Source organism: Dermacentor variabilis, chromosome 2 (genome assembly GCF_050947875.1).
Source record: "Dermacentor variabilis isolate Ectoservices chromosome 2, ASM5094787v1, whole genome shotgun sequence".
Lineage (NCBI taxonomy): Eukaryota > Metazoa > Arthropoda > Arachnida > Ixodida > Ixodidae > Dermacentor > Dermacentor variabilis.
In genome coordinates, this window is record NC_134569.1 from 272,215,484 (window position 1) to 272,230,595 (window position 15,112).

Here is a 15,112-nt window from a genome sequence, read left to right on the forward strand (position 1 = left end):
CAAGCGTGTTGGCTTTTATACATCGTTCATCGAAGGTTCCAGAGTAATCGCTGGTGCCCGCGAGTCATTCAGAAAGTTCTACACCATTCGCATCGCCAAACATCAAATAAGATTACGCAAGGTTCAGTGACAACAGACAGCCAAAAGAACCATAGATAACATTCGAGAAACTTTCGATGTGTGCAGGCGCGTCCCACGCTGAGTGCTAAGTTAGATGGTGAAAAGCGGCCACCCGAAAAAGACAAACAAGTACACGCATCAACATGGTAGCTTGCGAGTAGTTTCAGGAGCATCATAAAGATTACGCTTCAAATAGCCGAGTGTACGTGTGTGTGTGAGTGGGCTGGACGGAGCAGCAGCCATGCAGCCACTTCAAAATCCATTTTCATTTCTTGTACAGATTCTGGCGTTCCTCGGCACGTGGCAGCCCTTCGATTCCTTTTACGAAGCTATCGTCGTGACTTTGTCACCCTGTTACGTGAGAGTTCAACACTACAGTGGAAAAACCACGTCATCAACCCTTGACGTGGCGTACATCGTGCCTCGCTTTGGCTGGGCATTGCCATTGCCTACGACTCCAGTCAGCCGGACGTACTTAAGAGCAACGCCTTCATCGGGCCACTTCAGTGGGCTGAACGTTCTCATTTCTTGTACAGGTTGGTAAACGGCCGTTGTTGCACGCTGAGCGATCCAGTAATATCTGTCTGCTGCTCTTCCCAGGCCCACTGGTGATTCTTGGCGATTTCTTTGAGTGAATATATGTTGTTAACCCTTTGAAGGTTTTTGCCGTACATGTACAGCGGCGGTTTTCTGTCCCGCAAGGTCTTTGCCGTACGGGTACGGTTCCTACCCTCAGTTTGAAATTTCGCGCCATAATGACGATGCATGCTCACCGGGAGGTGCTGCCACCTCTTAGCACTTACAAGATGCGTTTGAAATTGGTGCTACCTTCTTGGGGAGATAAACAGAGCTGATTGCTAGCTTCAGCGCGTCGCTCAGACTGCGGCAACGCCCCTTTGGCGGTTTCGGCTTCGCCGCATGATCGCAACGGAGGCGCACGAAACGTCATTTTTTTCTTTGTCGGCACTCTCTTGCAGGGCAGTGGAAGTTGATTTCTATCTTGATTGGCGCTGCTCTTAGCTTGCTTATCAGTGCCGTTCGCGAGGTATTCTTGCTCTCAGTGGCAACGCGCTTTCGCGGTTTCGGTTCCGCCGCGTGGTCGCAACGGAGGCGCGCGAAACGGAGTTTTTCTCTTTGTCGGCACGCTCGCGCAGGGGCAGCGGAAGTTGATTTCTATCTTGATTGGCACTGCTCTTAGCTTGTTTATCACCACTGCTCACGAGGTATTCTCGCTCTTCGTGGCAACGTGCTTACGCGAGAGGGTGCCTCAGACCTCTGCCCAAGGCAGCCGCACGCAGAGATGTCATATGTGCGCCAACACAACTCCTCGCTCCAAGAGAACAGACACGCATTTTAGGTGTGCAGACTGCGATAAGGTACTGTGCGTAGACCTGTGTTTCAAGGAGTACCACGCTCGGAAATACTATTGAACATTTTGCAGTTCTGAGTGATGCCGACACCAAAATACTGTTCCTAATTATTTTTTACTATTTATTCCCGACTTTATACATTCAAGATCCGCAATAAAGTAATTTGACCACCTGGGAAAGTTTTTTTCAAAATAATTCAACCCTCAAAGGGTTAAATTGCTTATGTTAGCTGGGGATGTGGACCCGAACTCTGGTTCTGAAAAGGTGATTCTAGATGCCATTGCCGCCTTGTCAGCTAAAACTGACGAATGCCATACCAAGGTAATAGGGCTGCTATCAGAGGTCCGAGCTAATCAGCAAGAACTAGAAGAAAAAGTTTCCAACTTAGCCAGTAGCCTCACAACAGTTGAATCCCTGGTGGAATCATATGAAGCAAATCAGAATGGTGATGATCTTCCGAGAGTACAGTAAAACCTCGTTAAACCGTACCCGCTTAAAGAGTAGTTTCGTTTTAAAAGTAGTACAGTCAAATCCCCGACTCAGCGGTCATTGAACATAATGCGTTTTGTACCCGCATAAACCGTACCAGCTTATTGAGTATGTATTGGTTAACAAGTAGTGTTTCAACTTTTCGTTGCGCAAACACGGCGGTGCGTCGCCTCCATCGGGCGGCCCAGCAGAACAACAAGCCTCAGAGATTGGAACAACAGCCTCCAAGTACCCTGTGCATTCGCGCGTGAAGCCACATCAACATCAACATCATTTCGGCAACATGCCAGAGAGTGTTGTGGCGTCGTGCCTGCGAGAACTCGTGTCGTGCCAAAACTCAGATAAAAAAAGGCGCCGAATGCTCAGCATAGAAGAAAAATTAGACATCATTCGTGCTATCAAACGTGACACGAAGAAGTTGCCATTGGCATGCGACAGGTATCTGCTGTTGACTACGGTGTGTGGCATTCGGAATGCGAAGAAGTTGCTCGGCAGCGCTGTTGCAACTGCGAAGGGATGTCGGCTACGAGGTTCGACTTTTCGCCATCGTTGCCTCTGTTGTTGCCGAAGTGTCAGCTAGCGACAGTGATGAAGACGACATGGAAAGCAACAGCACGGGAAGATACAGGCCCGACAGTGGACGAAGCTGTGCACTACGTCAGCCTCATGAATGCTATCGTCGCGACGATAACAGCATCCCGCAATGAAAAAGGCGCCCCGCGACTTCTGCAGCGCTACCGCGCACGTGCACGGTGAATACGTTAACGCCAACAATTGATCTGCCATGTGAGTGTTTGCCGGGAAGAGGGGGCTGGCTGAAAAGCTGGCTCACAGCTCCAGTAAGTTTGAGGCCACTGTCGTCGCTGCTGGGCCGCCGCGGCATCAAACAAAAATAACACTTCTGTCGCACGAAGTGAATAAATACTCCATGTTTTCTTCCCCTTTCATCACACTCTCTCTGAGTTCCGTTTTTGACAGGTAAGTGGTCGATCTCATACTATTTCGGTTAAACAGTAATACCGTTTAGTACATACTTTTTCCGAGCTCCGGCCAACTACGGTTTAACGAGGTTTCACTGTGCTTGAGGAAGCTGTGCGAGACCAAACTGCAGCAATAACTTCTCGGTTGGATGAGCTGGAAGACCACTCTCGCCGGAACAACCTGACATTCTATGGGATTCCTGACGTCCCAGCTGAGAATTGGTCCGAATCTGAAACTAAAATTCGAGACTGCCTTACCAGTTTACTACAGATAACTTTAATAGATGAAGCCACTTCCTGCACCCACAGGCTGGGTTCCTACGCAGTAAATAAACACCGGCCTATAATCCTAAAATTCTCGTCCTCAAAGCACAAGCAAAATGTTTTCACTGAGCAAAAAAAATTCAAAGGCTCTGGCATTTCTGTTAGCGAAGACTTCTGCCACGCCACACGCTTGTGACCTGAAAATCTGATTGAATTTGGAAAGGCTAGCAGACAGAAATATAAGATGCGCCTTAACCGTCTACAAATTGACAAAAAAACTTACGTTTACTGTCCGGTAACTGATCGAGTCTGCGAAATCCACGTCGACAAACTTCGTTCAACAAATTCTGTCCTAAATACACCTTCTGATGGCCCTAGCAATCTACAAACATAGCAGAGTCATGGTCTGGTGGCAAAAAATGTTTATCTTTTCTATTGAAATAAATAAAGCATCCCGCAACAAGCGGGATGCTTTATCTTCAGTCATTAACACGTGCAATGCTGATATTGCTATCTTTAGACAAACATGGCTTTCTAGCAAAATTGAAGACCATGAAATTTTGGAATGTGAGGGTGTTTACCGTTTCTATCGACATGACCGTGACGTGCGGTGTCGTGGCGGTGTACTTATCCGTGTTCGTGATTTGATTACCACTGCTGCAATTGAGCTTGCGTCACCATTAGAGCTAGTGTGCATGCACATAAGCTTCGACCGCAACAATTTCATCATTTGCGTCGTTTACAGGCCCCCTTCTTCACACAACAGATTTTGTCCAGACCTTCCCGATGCCTTAAATAGTCAGATTTTATGGCTCCCTTCTACGCCATTATTGCTCCTCGGGGACTTTAACTTTACTGGTATTAACTGGCATACTGATCCCCCTTCAACCTACGAATGCTGTTCTGAATATTCCGAATTCATCAGCCTTTGCCTTGATTTTAACCTGCACCAGTTTATTCTGATGCCTACTCGATGTTCTGCACACTCGGCTAACATCCTAGATTTAATCCTCACTAAATCCCCAGAATTTGTTTCGCCTCTAACTTACCTACCGGGTATTAGCGACCATTGTATAATCCAGTGTTATTTGCACTTAACCATCCCGTCTGTTACCTCGTCCAAATTTATTCCTGGTTACAGAATTGCTGATTTTGCCGCCATTAATAACGAACATCATTGACTACATTCCAAGTTTCCACTCCCAATCGATTGAAGAAAACTGGTCAATATTCAAAGAAAAAGCCAACTCCTTATTTGACCGGTACATCCCGCAAAAACATATTTATTCCAATTCTCACGTACCTTGGTTCAACTGGCATCTTAAACGTTTACTGAACAAAAAGAAAACAGTTTCCAACGAGCAAAAATAACTGGCAGTGATGAACATTGGCATGCTACACAATAGCACTGAGCGACTGCAAGAATGCTGTAGCTGAGTCGGCAAAAAAAAACATTTTACCGTATTTACTCGCACAATGATCACACTTTTTTGTTAAAAAATTTGACGCAAATTCAGGGGTGCGATCATTAGACGGGTTAAATTTCCCACAAAAAGAAACAGTTTCTTTTTTCATCCCGCATTTGCTGCGGGATGACAAGCAGGCGGCTGCCGCTGTCAGTGAGGGACACCAAAACAAAAATGGCAGCTGGCAGAGCAAGCAGAATGCGATTATTTTTCTTCTCGTGAGTACATTATGCGCATTGAAACAGTTTCTTCCATATCAGTAATGAATAATATCGTTAATATCAGCAAGTTTGCGACAACAACGTAGCCATGTTCACTTTGAGGGGACGGGAACAGATGGGCGTGCTTAGCTGCCAGTTACATAGAAACACATGGCGGGCATGCCGCAGAAACTGCGGCATTTGTCATCACTGCTATCCTAATATGGCACGTTTCCGCTAAGGGTGGGTGAATATCTTAGCTGCGTTACAAGCGTCGACATATGAATGGGTACATTTCTAATGTATCAGTGTAAATGTGGCCACTATCGTTGCCGTTCGCTATTTGTTGCGTGCCCATGAATGCAGATGAGAAGAATCGAAAGGAGCCCTTTATTTTGTAGTTGTTTGCCAAAACCATTATGAAGCCCACAAATAATAAACCAGAGGCAAGTTTGGTTGTAGCTTTCTTTTTCATGGAAGTGCGGAAAGTGATGAAAGGAATGAAACGGGGCATCTGCTTAAGAATGCTGGGTGTGTGCAGACTGCTCGGTATGTCTTTAAGAGTCATTTGCAGAGCATTTGACAGGTGGTAAGCGCGATCATCCTTAGCTAGACTTGGCACACGACATATCGCTGCGACAAGTTCAGGGTGCGATCATTATACAGGAAAGAAAAAAATAGAATTTTGACAACAAAATTCAGAGGTGCGATCATTATGCGAGTGCTATCATTATGTGAGTAAATACGGTATGAGCACATGTTGCCTTCTTTCTTGAAAGACAGCCCACAGAAATTTTGAAGTGTGGTCAACGGTAAAAATCTAGTGCCATTGAACTGTACGATCTCAACAACGAACCTGTTGATCACAGCATCTGTTGTGAAGTGTTGAATGACATGTTCATCTCTGTATTTTCGAATTCTGTGCTGTGTGCAAGTGCTGTTTTTCCTGATGTACATTATTTTCCAATGTTTCCTATTACCACTGACCTTGATGGCATTGTAAAGTTGATACAGACATCAAAAGTTTCTGCATGCACTGGAGTAGATGGTATCAACTCGAAATTTCTTAAGGGAACTATTACTTATTCATCTATAATTCTGTGCGAAATCTTTGCTCCCCCCATATCACTTCAAACCGCCATCCTCCCGAACGATTGGAAGGCAAGGATGGCGATTCCCATACATAAGTCTGGTAATCATTACTCCCCACTTAATTACAGACCTGTATCCCTAACCAGCGTTGCCTGCAAATTAATGGAGCACATAATTTACTTACACCTGGTTTCGTTTCTCGAGTCACACTTATTTTTTACCCCCTACCAACATGGATTTAGAAAACACTTTTCCTGTGAAACACAACTTTTGCATTTACTAAAGATTTATTCCAGGCGATGGATGCTAACGATATTATTGACTGCCTTATTTTACACTTCGCCAAAGCCTTCGATACTGTTTCACATGCATTACTCCTAACTAAATTAGGTAACCTCAACATTGATCCTAACGTGCTTGCTTGGATTAAGTGTTTTTTGTCTAACCATTCAAATTTGTTTATGCTAACGAATGTTTCTCTTCCACTGGTCGAGTAACCTCCAGTGTACCGCAAGGGTCAGTTCTAGGACCATTATTATCTTTAATTTATATTAACGACCTCCCAGACCACATTAAATCATCAATCAAGTTATTCGCCGATGGCTGTGTTCTGTATGGTGTCATTTCCAACCCTGGCGACTGCCATACTCTTCAACCAGACATTGGCATAGTAACATCATGGTGTTTTAAATCACAAATGAAGCTCAATTCTAATAAATGTAAGGCCATGCGTTTGTCCTGTGCTGTCAGAAATATCACCCTTTTTACATATAATATTAACAACATACCTGTAGAAAATGTTTCATCATACAAATACCTTGGTATCCACATTACACACATCCACATTACGCCTGGAACATTCATATAAATTACATTTACGGTAACGCTAATCGCATGGTTGAGTACTTACGCCGTAATTTTTCGTCAGCAACTGCAGCTGTCAAGTTACTTCTGTACAAATCATTAGTGAGGCCTAAACTCGAATATACATGCTCCATTTTCAACCCTTCTACTCTAAAGCTAAAAAATACCATCGAATCCATTCAAAACCGAGCTGCTCATTTTATTCTTTCTAATTATTCTCGCCATGCAAGTGTCTCGTCAATGAAACTAACCCTTGGCTTGCCTAACCTAAAGCTACGGCGTAAATACTTTCGCCTATGCCTTTTTCATAAGGTTTATTACACTAACGAAACACTTAAGGATGAACTAATCTCCCCGCCATCATACATATTGTCACGCATAGATCATTGTTCCCACTTGTCGCACCAACGTTTATTCTGATTCCTTTTTACCACCAACTACGAATGACTGGAACCACCTTCCTGCACCCATCACTGCCATTTCTGATGCCACAAACTTCAAGAATATTGTCAACAAATTCATTTGTAATAATCACCACTCTTCTCCGTAATGCCCTCGGGCATTGAGAGTATGATAATAAATAAATAAGATATATAATAAATATGACTTGACCATGAAAGAGATGGTGTAAGATAGACGCCTAGATACTTATATAAGGATGCACTGGAAAGAGAACAATTGTTAAGCATATAGTTAAAGGAAGAACTCATACATATACGACTAAAGGTAATCACCTTACATTTATCTGTATTTAACGCCGTTTGCCATGAGGAACACCAATGGGAAATTCGATCAAGGTCTTGTTGAAGAGCAATATGGTTATGATGCGCTTGAATTTCTCAGTATACGACGCAGTCATCCGCATATAACCGAATTGTCAATGAATTACCTGAGGGAAAGTCATTTATGAAAATGAGAAATAAAAGCGAACCCATCGTGCTACCCTGAGGTACACTGCACATAACATTAGACGTATCAGAAGAGTAGTTGTCAATGGCCGCGAACTGTTTACGGAATGACAAGAAGTTTTGAAGTTATGAGACGGTAAGGGAGTCGAGGTTAAGGCAAGATAGTTTGGCAAACAGACGTCCGTGAGGAAAACTGTCAAAGGCCTTCGAAAAATCTATGAATACACAGTCAGTCTGGGAATTACCACTCATGCTTGTGTGAAGGTCATTAATAAATTCAAGTAACTGTGTAACACAGGAAAGACCTTTTCTAAATCTATGCTGGTTATTAAAGAAGGAACTAGTTTTTTCTAAGTGTTGTGCAACGTTAGCATTTCTCCAGAGACACTTGTCAGAGACGTACAGGCACAGGAAGCAGCAAATCTGAACTATGATCACTGTTGGATGCCCAACACAGCTTCCAACCGGAAGCACCTTCCCAACCTGTAGGACTAACACTTCTTAGATGTTTCCGCTGATCGTGTCATGGCCATAATTCAGCAGTTTAAACAGCTGCCTTGCAAAGAAGCTATCAAACATTGCCTTCAAAGAAACAGGGCTCTCATAGAACAACCTCATTTACCTAGTGCAACAACACTACCCCAATGAGATCCTGTGATCTAACTCGATACACAATTTCATAAATAAAAATCAAATTCTGCCTGAGGAGAAAGGACATTCCATCTCAAGTTAAAAAAAGGAGGGGGAAAAGAAATCTGTTGAAATCACCACACCTTGACACTCCAGTCCAGGTCGGTCAAGGCACGAGCTCCGATGTCATCTGTCTTGTGCAGCAGCTGGTGACGAATGTCCTCGCGTCGACTTTGAGTCACCTTGCGCACCACGGCTTGGTGAGTGGCTGGCAGGACATCCAGCAACCCCTGGCAGAGAAATGAGCGCCGTGCATCGCCCACTTAACATTCATTTCATCGCAGCTCTATTTTATTCAAATGCCTCATCAGCTTTTAAAGGATGCTGGCCACAAGCACACTTTTTTTCCCCTCAGATAAACTGAACTGAAGCTGGCTACCAACCAGACATTCCTCTGCCAGGCAGCTGTGCTTTTTGCATCATCAAGCTGGTACCCGTCAGTAACCATTTCATCTTCAGCATCGCTAGAGAGGGCATCTGCAACGTGCACGTGGTTGAAAAATTCTCCACTGATCCTTAGCACCTCGAATGCAGTGGAGCCACACTTCTCTGCTTTCCTTGCGATGGTCTCCAAGATATTCAGTTACTCAAGTACCTCAGCTACAGAACAGAGAGCTCTAGCACTGTTGCATTACTACATGGCTGTGGCTACATTATCACAATACTACAAAAAGCTTAGCAGGGGCAGTTAACTGCTAATACGAAACAAGGCAGGGCCACAACTCTAATACTCTAACCTTTCACTGAACAATGGCATAGATGCAATCCATTGTTGAATATCACTCTTTAAAGCTACCATGCTTTCTGGGTTGAATGAAGTGAAGTGCTGCCTTCAATAGGCGCAAGAGTTGAAGCTAGGCGAGTTGGTAATGGGGGCATATTGATGATGTTCACGTCACAGGAAGAAAAGAAAAGAGAATATAAAAGAGCACTCAACTAATTTTATTTTCATGAAGACAGGGTGCATAGAAAATAAGGAACTGTCGCATTACAAGCCCACAATAGCCTTGCATTGTTTTCACTTCTTTGTGAGAATAAAATTATTTGAGTGGTCTCTGGACATCATACAGCTGCCTGGCTAGCAGCCTGACGCCCTGTGACGTCCTGTGGTATATGCTGTTATCTTTGTACTGGGCACAGAGTGGCCATGGAACAAGGATGGCCGTCTCACACCACATCTCCCTTTTCTGGCCTGTTCACGCCCTGTTTGGTGTATTCGGCAACATTTTTTTGAGAAACGCATTTTCGGGGTGTGCCAACGGGATGCAATCACACTTAGTGACTATTGAGCATCCTGGCTTTGTCACTTGAAGCACACTTAACAGAGGTTTTTAGCGCACGAAAAGGGACGAAAGACAGTGGCGAAACGAGGACACAGCGCTAACTTCCAACAATGGTTTTATTCCACAAAGCGGTAGACACATATATATATAGGTAACACCCACAACCGTACGCATCCGCATATGTACTGATTTTTAGTCAAATGAGACAGCACCGAGACATGTGTAATGGAAAGTTAAGATGATATCAAAGATGAAGACCGACCATGCGTAGCCAAAAAAGATTTTTTGTAATAGCAAGTCTAAAAGATTAAAATGTAATCTCCATCAGGCCACCCTCTGTGTCACATTTAAAAAATCGAATTCTTTACTTGAAAGATCTATTGAAGGCGCGCTAACACACGCGCTCCCTAAACTAGCAATCTTTGCCGCTTCAATAATCTCACGTGTTGTTTGCGCTGGGCTTCTTCCTATCACCATGCACTGTTTATAAATGGGACTGCACCCATGCTTTCTGCAGTGAAAAGCCAGATGCCCCACTCCTCCAGTTCGCACATTATTTGCGTGTTCACGCAACCTGTCATTTAGGCACCTTTCCGTTTGGCCGATGTATTTTTTGCCGCAGGACAGGGGCAGTTCATACACTATATTGTTCACACAGTGAACGTAGCGTTCCTTGTGATTTGTCCGGCAACTGGGCTTCTCAGAACCACAGTAGCTGGCCTTGCACAAGTTGGACAGCTTGATTGGCGCTGAAAAGATGACGCTAACATTTGCGTTATTGCCAATCTTCTTCAGTCTGTGCGAGATATCGTGGATGTAAGGTATGATTGCGCGTTTCTGCTTCACTCTCGTATTTTCCCGTGAAGTGGACTCCTCATCCTGTCGTCTGCGTTTTGTGGTCTTTAGGAGACCTTCGGCCACAGCTGTGATGATGTGCTGCGGGAAACCGGCCTGTTTCAGGCGATCCACTTGCGCCATAAAACTGGACAAACACTTGTGAGGACACGAGCGGCGAAGAGCATTCATTAGGGCTGACTTTGCAATCCCCCTCTTAACCAACTTAGAGTGGCCTGATGAAAATGGCAGTAGCGGTTTTTTCGCCCTTGGTTCATATGCCCAGCACAGCTGGTGTCCCTCAAAAAACATTTTTAGATCGAGAAATCGCAAAGTACCATCCTGTGGCGTTTCATGCGTAACAGTGAGCGGTTGTAAACACTTGCTGAAAAGATCTAGCACTTGTGTGACATCAAGACAAACCTCCCCGCTAGGGCTTGGATCGAGAAGAACAAGGTAGTCGTCAACGTACCTATACACCTTTTTTACATTTGAGTTTTCTAATTTGGCATCCAGTATCCTGTTTACACGAGCAAGATAAAGGTCACTTAAAATTGGCGCAATACAGGAACCAATGCAAATTCCTTGTTTTTGAAGATAAACACTTCCATCCCACTTGGAGAATGTCGAGCGTAGATACATGGACAATAGTTCAAGAAAACCCTGTGTGGATATGCAGATGGTGTTTACAAACTTCAGTTCATCGTAAGCATCAATAGCCTCTTGAACACATACTAATAACTTATCATGTGGCAGTGAATAATATAGATCTTTGACATCTATAGAGAAAGCTTTCAAATTGCTGCCTACATGCGTCTTCAGGTACCCTATTACTTCTTCCGAGTTCTTGGTCAGAAAAGGATCATCCACTGCAAGCAACTTCAACTTGCGTTGAAGGAAAAGCCCTACGAACTTTTGCCAAGTTCCACCTTCCGACACTATAATACGCAGTGGCCATTCTGGTTTATGAGTTTTGATCGAAAAAAACATTTCAAGGCTGTCAGGTTTTTTACTTTCGATTTCGCGGACCAGTTTACTCAGGTTTAATTTCTGACAAAGCTTCTTAGCTTCTAATTTCACTTTCGCAAGTGAGACATCTTTCTTGCTATGAAAAACTGAATTCAAGGCCTCATCTGCCTTCTGTTTCAATGAGTTATGTGGGATGACCACAAAACCACCTTCTTTATCTGCAGGAAGCAGTGCCAAGCTATTCTCGCGAAGGAAATGTTTCACACGTTTTAAGGGCACGACTGCCCTGGATGGCTTAGCTCGCGACACAACATCCACACCTACTGAGATACACCTTCCTACTTCATTTTCCTCAGCGCATTTTGAAACGTCTCTAACCAAGGTTAAGAGTTCAGGAGCAGACAATTTTGGTTCAACAGCAAATTTTGGTCCCAGCTTCAGGGTGTCTTTCACATACCCAGGCAGTTGTATGTCTCCCTCGATGTGGACTGCATTGTTCCGGTTCCCTTGATTCTTTTTCTGTTGATTCTGTTTTTCCCGTAGCTGCCTGAGCAGAGGTCTCCAGAGGGCTTCCACACTGTCGTCAATTCTTGTTGAGTACTCTCGCCACTTCTTCCTTTTTTCTGCAGGTTGAGTTGCCTGAAGGAACACTCTTGCGTGTAGCAAGTTCCTGTGCAGCCGAGCTTGTCTGAGACATTCTGACCTCAGAATCTTGCAAATTGGTCAGAATGTCTCAGACAAGCTCGGCTCGACTGGAAATAAACTGAGTCTACGTTTGGTCCCCGTCGAAGTCACAGGTCTCTTTTCTGTGGTGCTTTGCGCCCCAGCCATTATGACCGCTCTGTAGGCCTCCCTTTGGCCGGTGTCATACCGACATCACCACATTGCCGATGAAACAAAACCTCCGGTTACTACTTGCACCTACATTCCTGCTACCAACACCATGCGCGATACTCTTCCTGCCACTTCGTCTACTTCGCTGACAACGTCCGCGTTCACAACAGCTTTCCTGTCCGCTGCTCCTGCCATGGCGTCATGTCGCCACCATTCCTTGCTATGCCAGCTACTCTTGCTGTACCTTGGCTAATGTGGAAACGTTCGTTTCAAACGTTTCTACAGGCAGCCAGAGGTGAGGCACTAACCCGGACGAAAGGACAAAGGCTGTTCTACTGAGCAACTTGAGCTTCGAGGGGCGGCATTTGTATTATGACATTGCGTTGCAAGTGGACCCAGCTACTGCAACTTATGAAGACATCCTCCGTACCTTCGACAAACATTATGAAGAGAGTACCATCTCTCTGGCACATCGCATCATCTTCCATGACCGTAAACAGCAGCCAGGAGAGTCTTTTCAGGACTTTGTCACTGCGCTACTTGGTTGGCGCCTGTTTGCACATGCAGCGCTTGGCATAACGAATCCCTCCGAGACTAAATCCTATAAGGTGTCGCATCCACAAGGATTTGAGAGAGCCTGCTCTATGAAGGACCTTCAATAACGCTAAAGAAGGTGAAAGAAATTGGAAGAAGCGTCCAGCAAGTTCACAAAAAACTTCAAGTCTTCAACAGTTTGCCCGTGCATTGCGTCTCGACACAGCGTCAACATGGCGTCGCTAACCTTCACCTTCGTCGCCCAAGTGCTCAAGGTGGCAGTCCTCACCAACCTTTTTTCTCGACCCAATGGGTTCAAGATGATGCCCAACAACATAGAAGGAAGCCGTGATCTGGAGAAACCAGCCAAGATGGTGCCCAACAAGAATTTCACCAGTCAAGCTGCTACAGTCCATTGCTACCAGTGTAGATCAACTGGGCACATAGCATCCGATCCAGGCTGTCTGGCTAAGCATGTTACCTGCCATGCGTGCAAGAACGTCGGTCATTATGCTACAGTTTTCCATTTGAGCAACCGAATGCATCGACCGTCTCCGGCATGAGCTCGACTCGTTTCCTCTTTTGCTGCTGAAGCAAGATAAGCAAGTACAGCCTCATCTGTGCTAACAATTCAAGCCCCAGATTCCCATCCGGCAATAATTTGTGCTGAAGTCCTTATTGCAAATACTTCACTCAAGTATCTTGTAGATACCGGAGCTACAGTGTCTCTGATGAAGAGCACTACGTATGAAGAACACTTCAAGGATAAAAACAGTGTCCTGTGCTCTTTACACACTCGTCCTGTGTTGCGCTGTTCCTGTTTTTATTCTAAAGATGAACCAACCAGCCCCTTTGAACACACTGTTAACACTTCAAGGGTTTCCCATTGTCTGCTTCGAGTCTCCGACTCAAGAACTACTCTCAGCAACAGATAATAAATTCAGGACAATTCTCCTCGGTCGCCATGTACCACAATAAGTCTGCAGCAGTGACATTTCACGTCACAAACTAGGGCACTTCTCTTCTAGGCCTTGACGCTATTCAAGCTCTGGGCATCGAAATTCAAGGATCTTCGCTCCCCAATAAGTCTGCAGCAGTGACATTTCACGTCACAAACTAGGGCACTTCTCTTCTAGGCCTTGACGCCATTCAAGCTCTGGGCATCGAAATTCAGGGATCTTCGCTCACATGTCAGCAAGTGTGAGGAATTCCAGCTGACTCAAGGGTCCAGTCATCATCTTTACCGCACCATGCTCCAGCAGAATTCTCTACGTTCTCAGGACAACAGGGACTTGGGAAGGGCTTCATCCATGACGTTTGTCTACAAGCTTCAGTGCAACTAGTCTCAGTGAAACTACATCGTCTACCTCTGGTTCTCTGTGTGCAAGTCTCTGCCGAACTGTATCGCCTGGAGTCAGCTGATATCCTCAAACGTGAATCAGTGTCTAAGTGGATTTCCCCGCACGCCGCGGTTCGGAAGAAAGACAATTCCATTCGACCTTGCGTCGATCTCTGGGAACCCAACAAAGCCATTGCAGTCAATGCTTTTCCGCTACCAAGAATTGATAATTTTTTTATAGACTTGCTAAGGCCAATGTTTTCATTCCTACTGATACAGGTTTTCCTGCTGCACCCACTACATCACAACCTCATGTTTCACCCCCGTGACCGGGTTCTTGCTCCGCAGAAGAATCTGCAGAGCTTCCAGCTGACATTCTGTCCCAGCCTACAATGTCTGAAGGAACTCGAGACACCAACACACTTTTCCAGCTCATCTACAAGTAACAATTCTCTTAGACCTTCTCCCCAACAACCAGTCTTCCGCAGGTCTACATGAAGTAAACAACCCCCGGCATGGTTTAAGAACTATGTCACTAAATAGCTCCTCTCTTGGTTTGCTTGGAAATGTTCATTTCACTCCTAAAAAAAAAAAACTGCATCATCCTTACTGCCTCACTAAAACAGTTACTTCACTCCTAGTTACAAATTTATGCATTACTCGTGACATTGTTCACGTTGCTATGATTATCATGTTATCTTAACGTTACTGCTTTCAGCATTTCAGGAACTTGAATCAGACAGGTTTCTATTCCTCCAATGTGAATTCAGCTCTTATGTTTCCATTTTCTACACAGGTTTCAACCCTCCAATGCGAATTCAGCTCTTATGCCAAAAATGTTCCTTGCATACCCGTTAGGTAAATGACAACCTTCAA

General features: G+C 44.7%; 1 protein-coding gene across 8 annotated transcripts in view; it reads right to left on the minus strand.

Moving 5' to 3' along the window:
- The window catches only part of LOC142573306 (COMM domain-containing protein 8-like), a 144,909-nt gene that overhangs the window by 105,910 nt on the left and 23,887 nt on the right, over window positions 1-15,112 (minus strand). For all 8 annotated transcript variants that reach the window (XM_075682981.1, XM_075682974.1, XM_075682977.1 and 5 more), the window contains one exon: window positions 8,527-8,673. In XM_075682981.1, coding sequence (XP_075539096.1) covers window positions 8,527-8,673 — 147 coding nt within the window. The remainder of the gene's footprint in view (window positions 1-8,526; window positions 8,674-15,112) is intronic.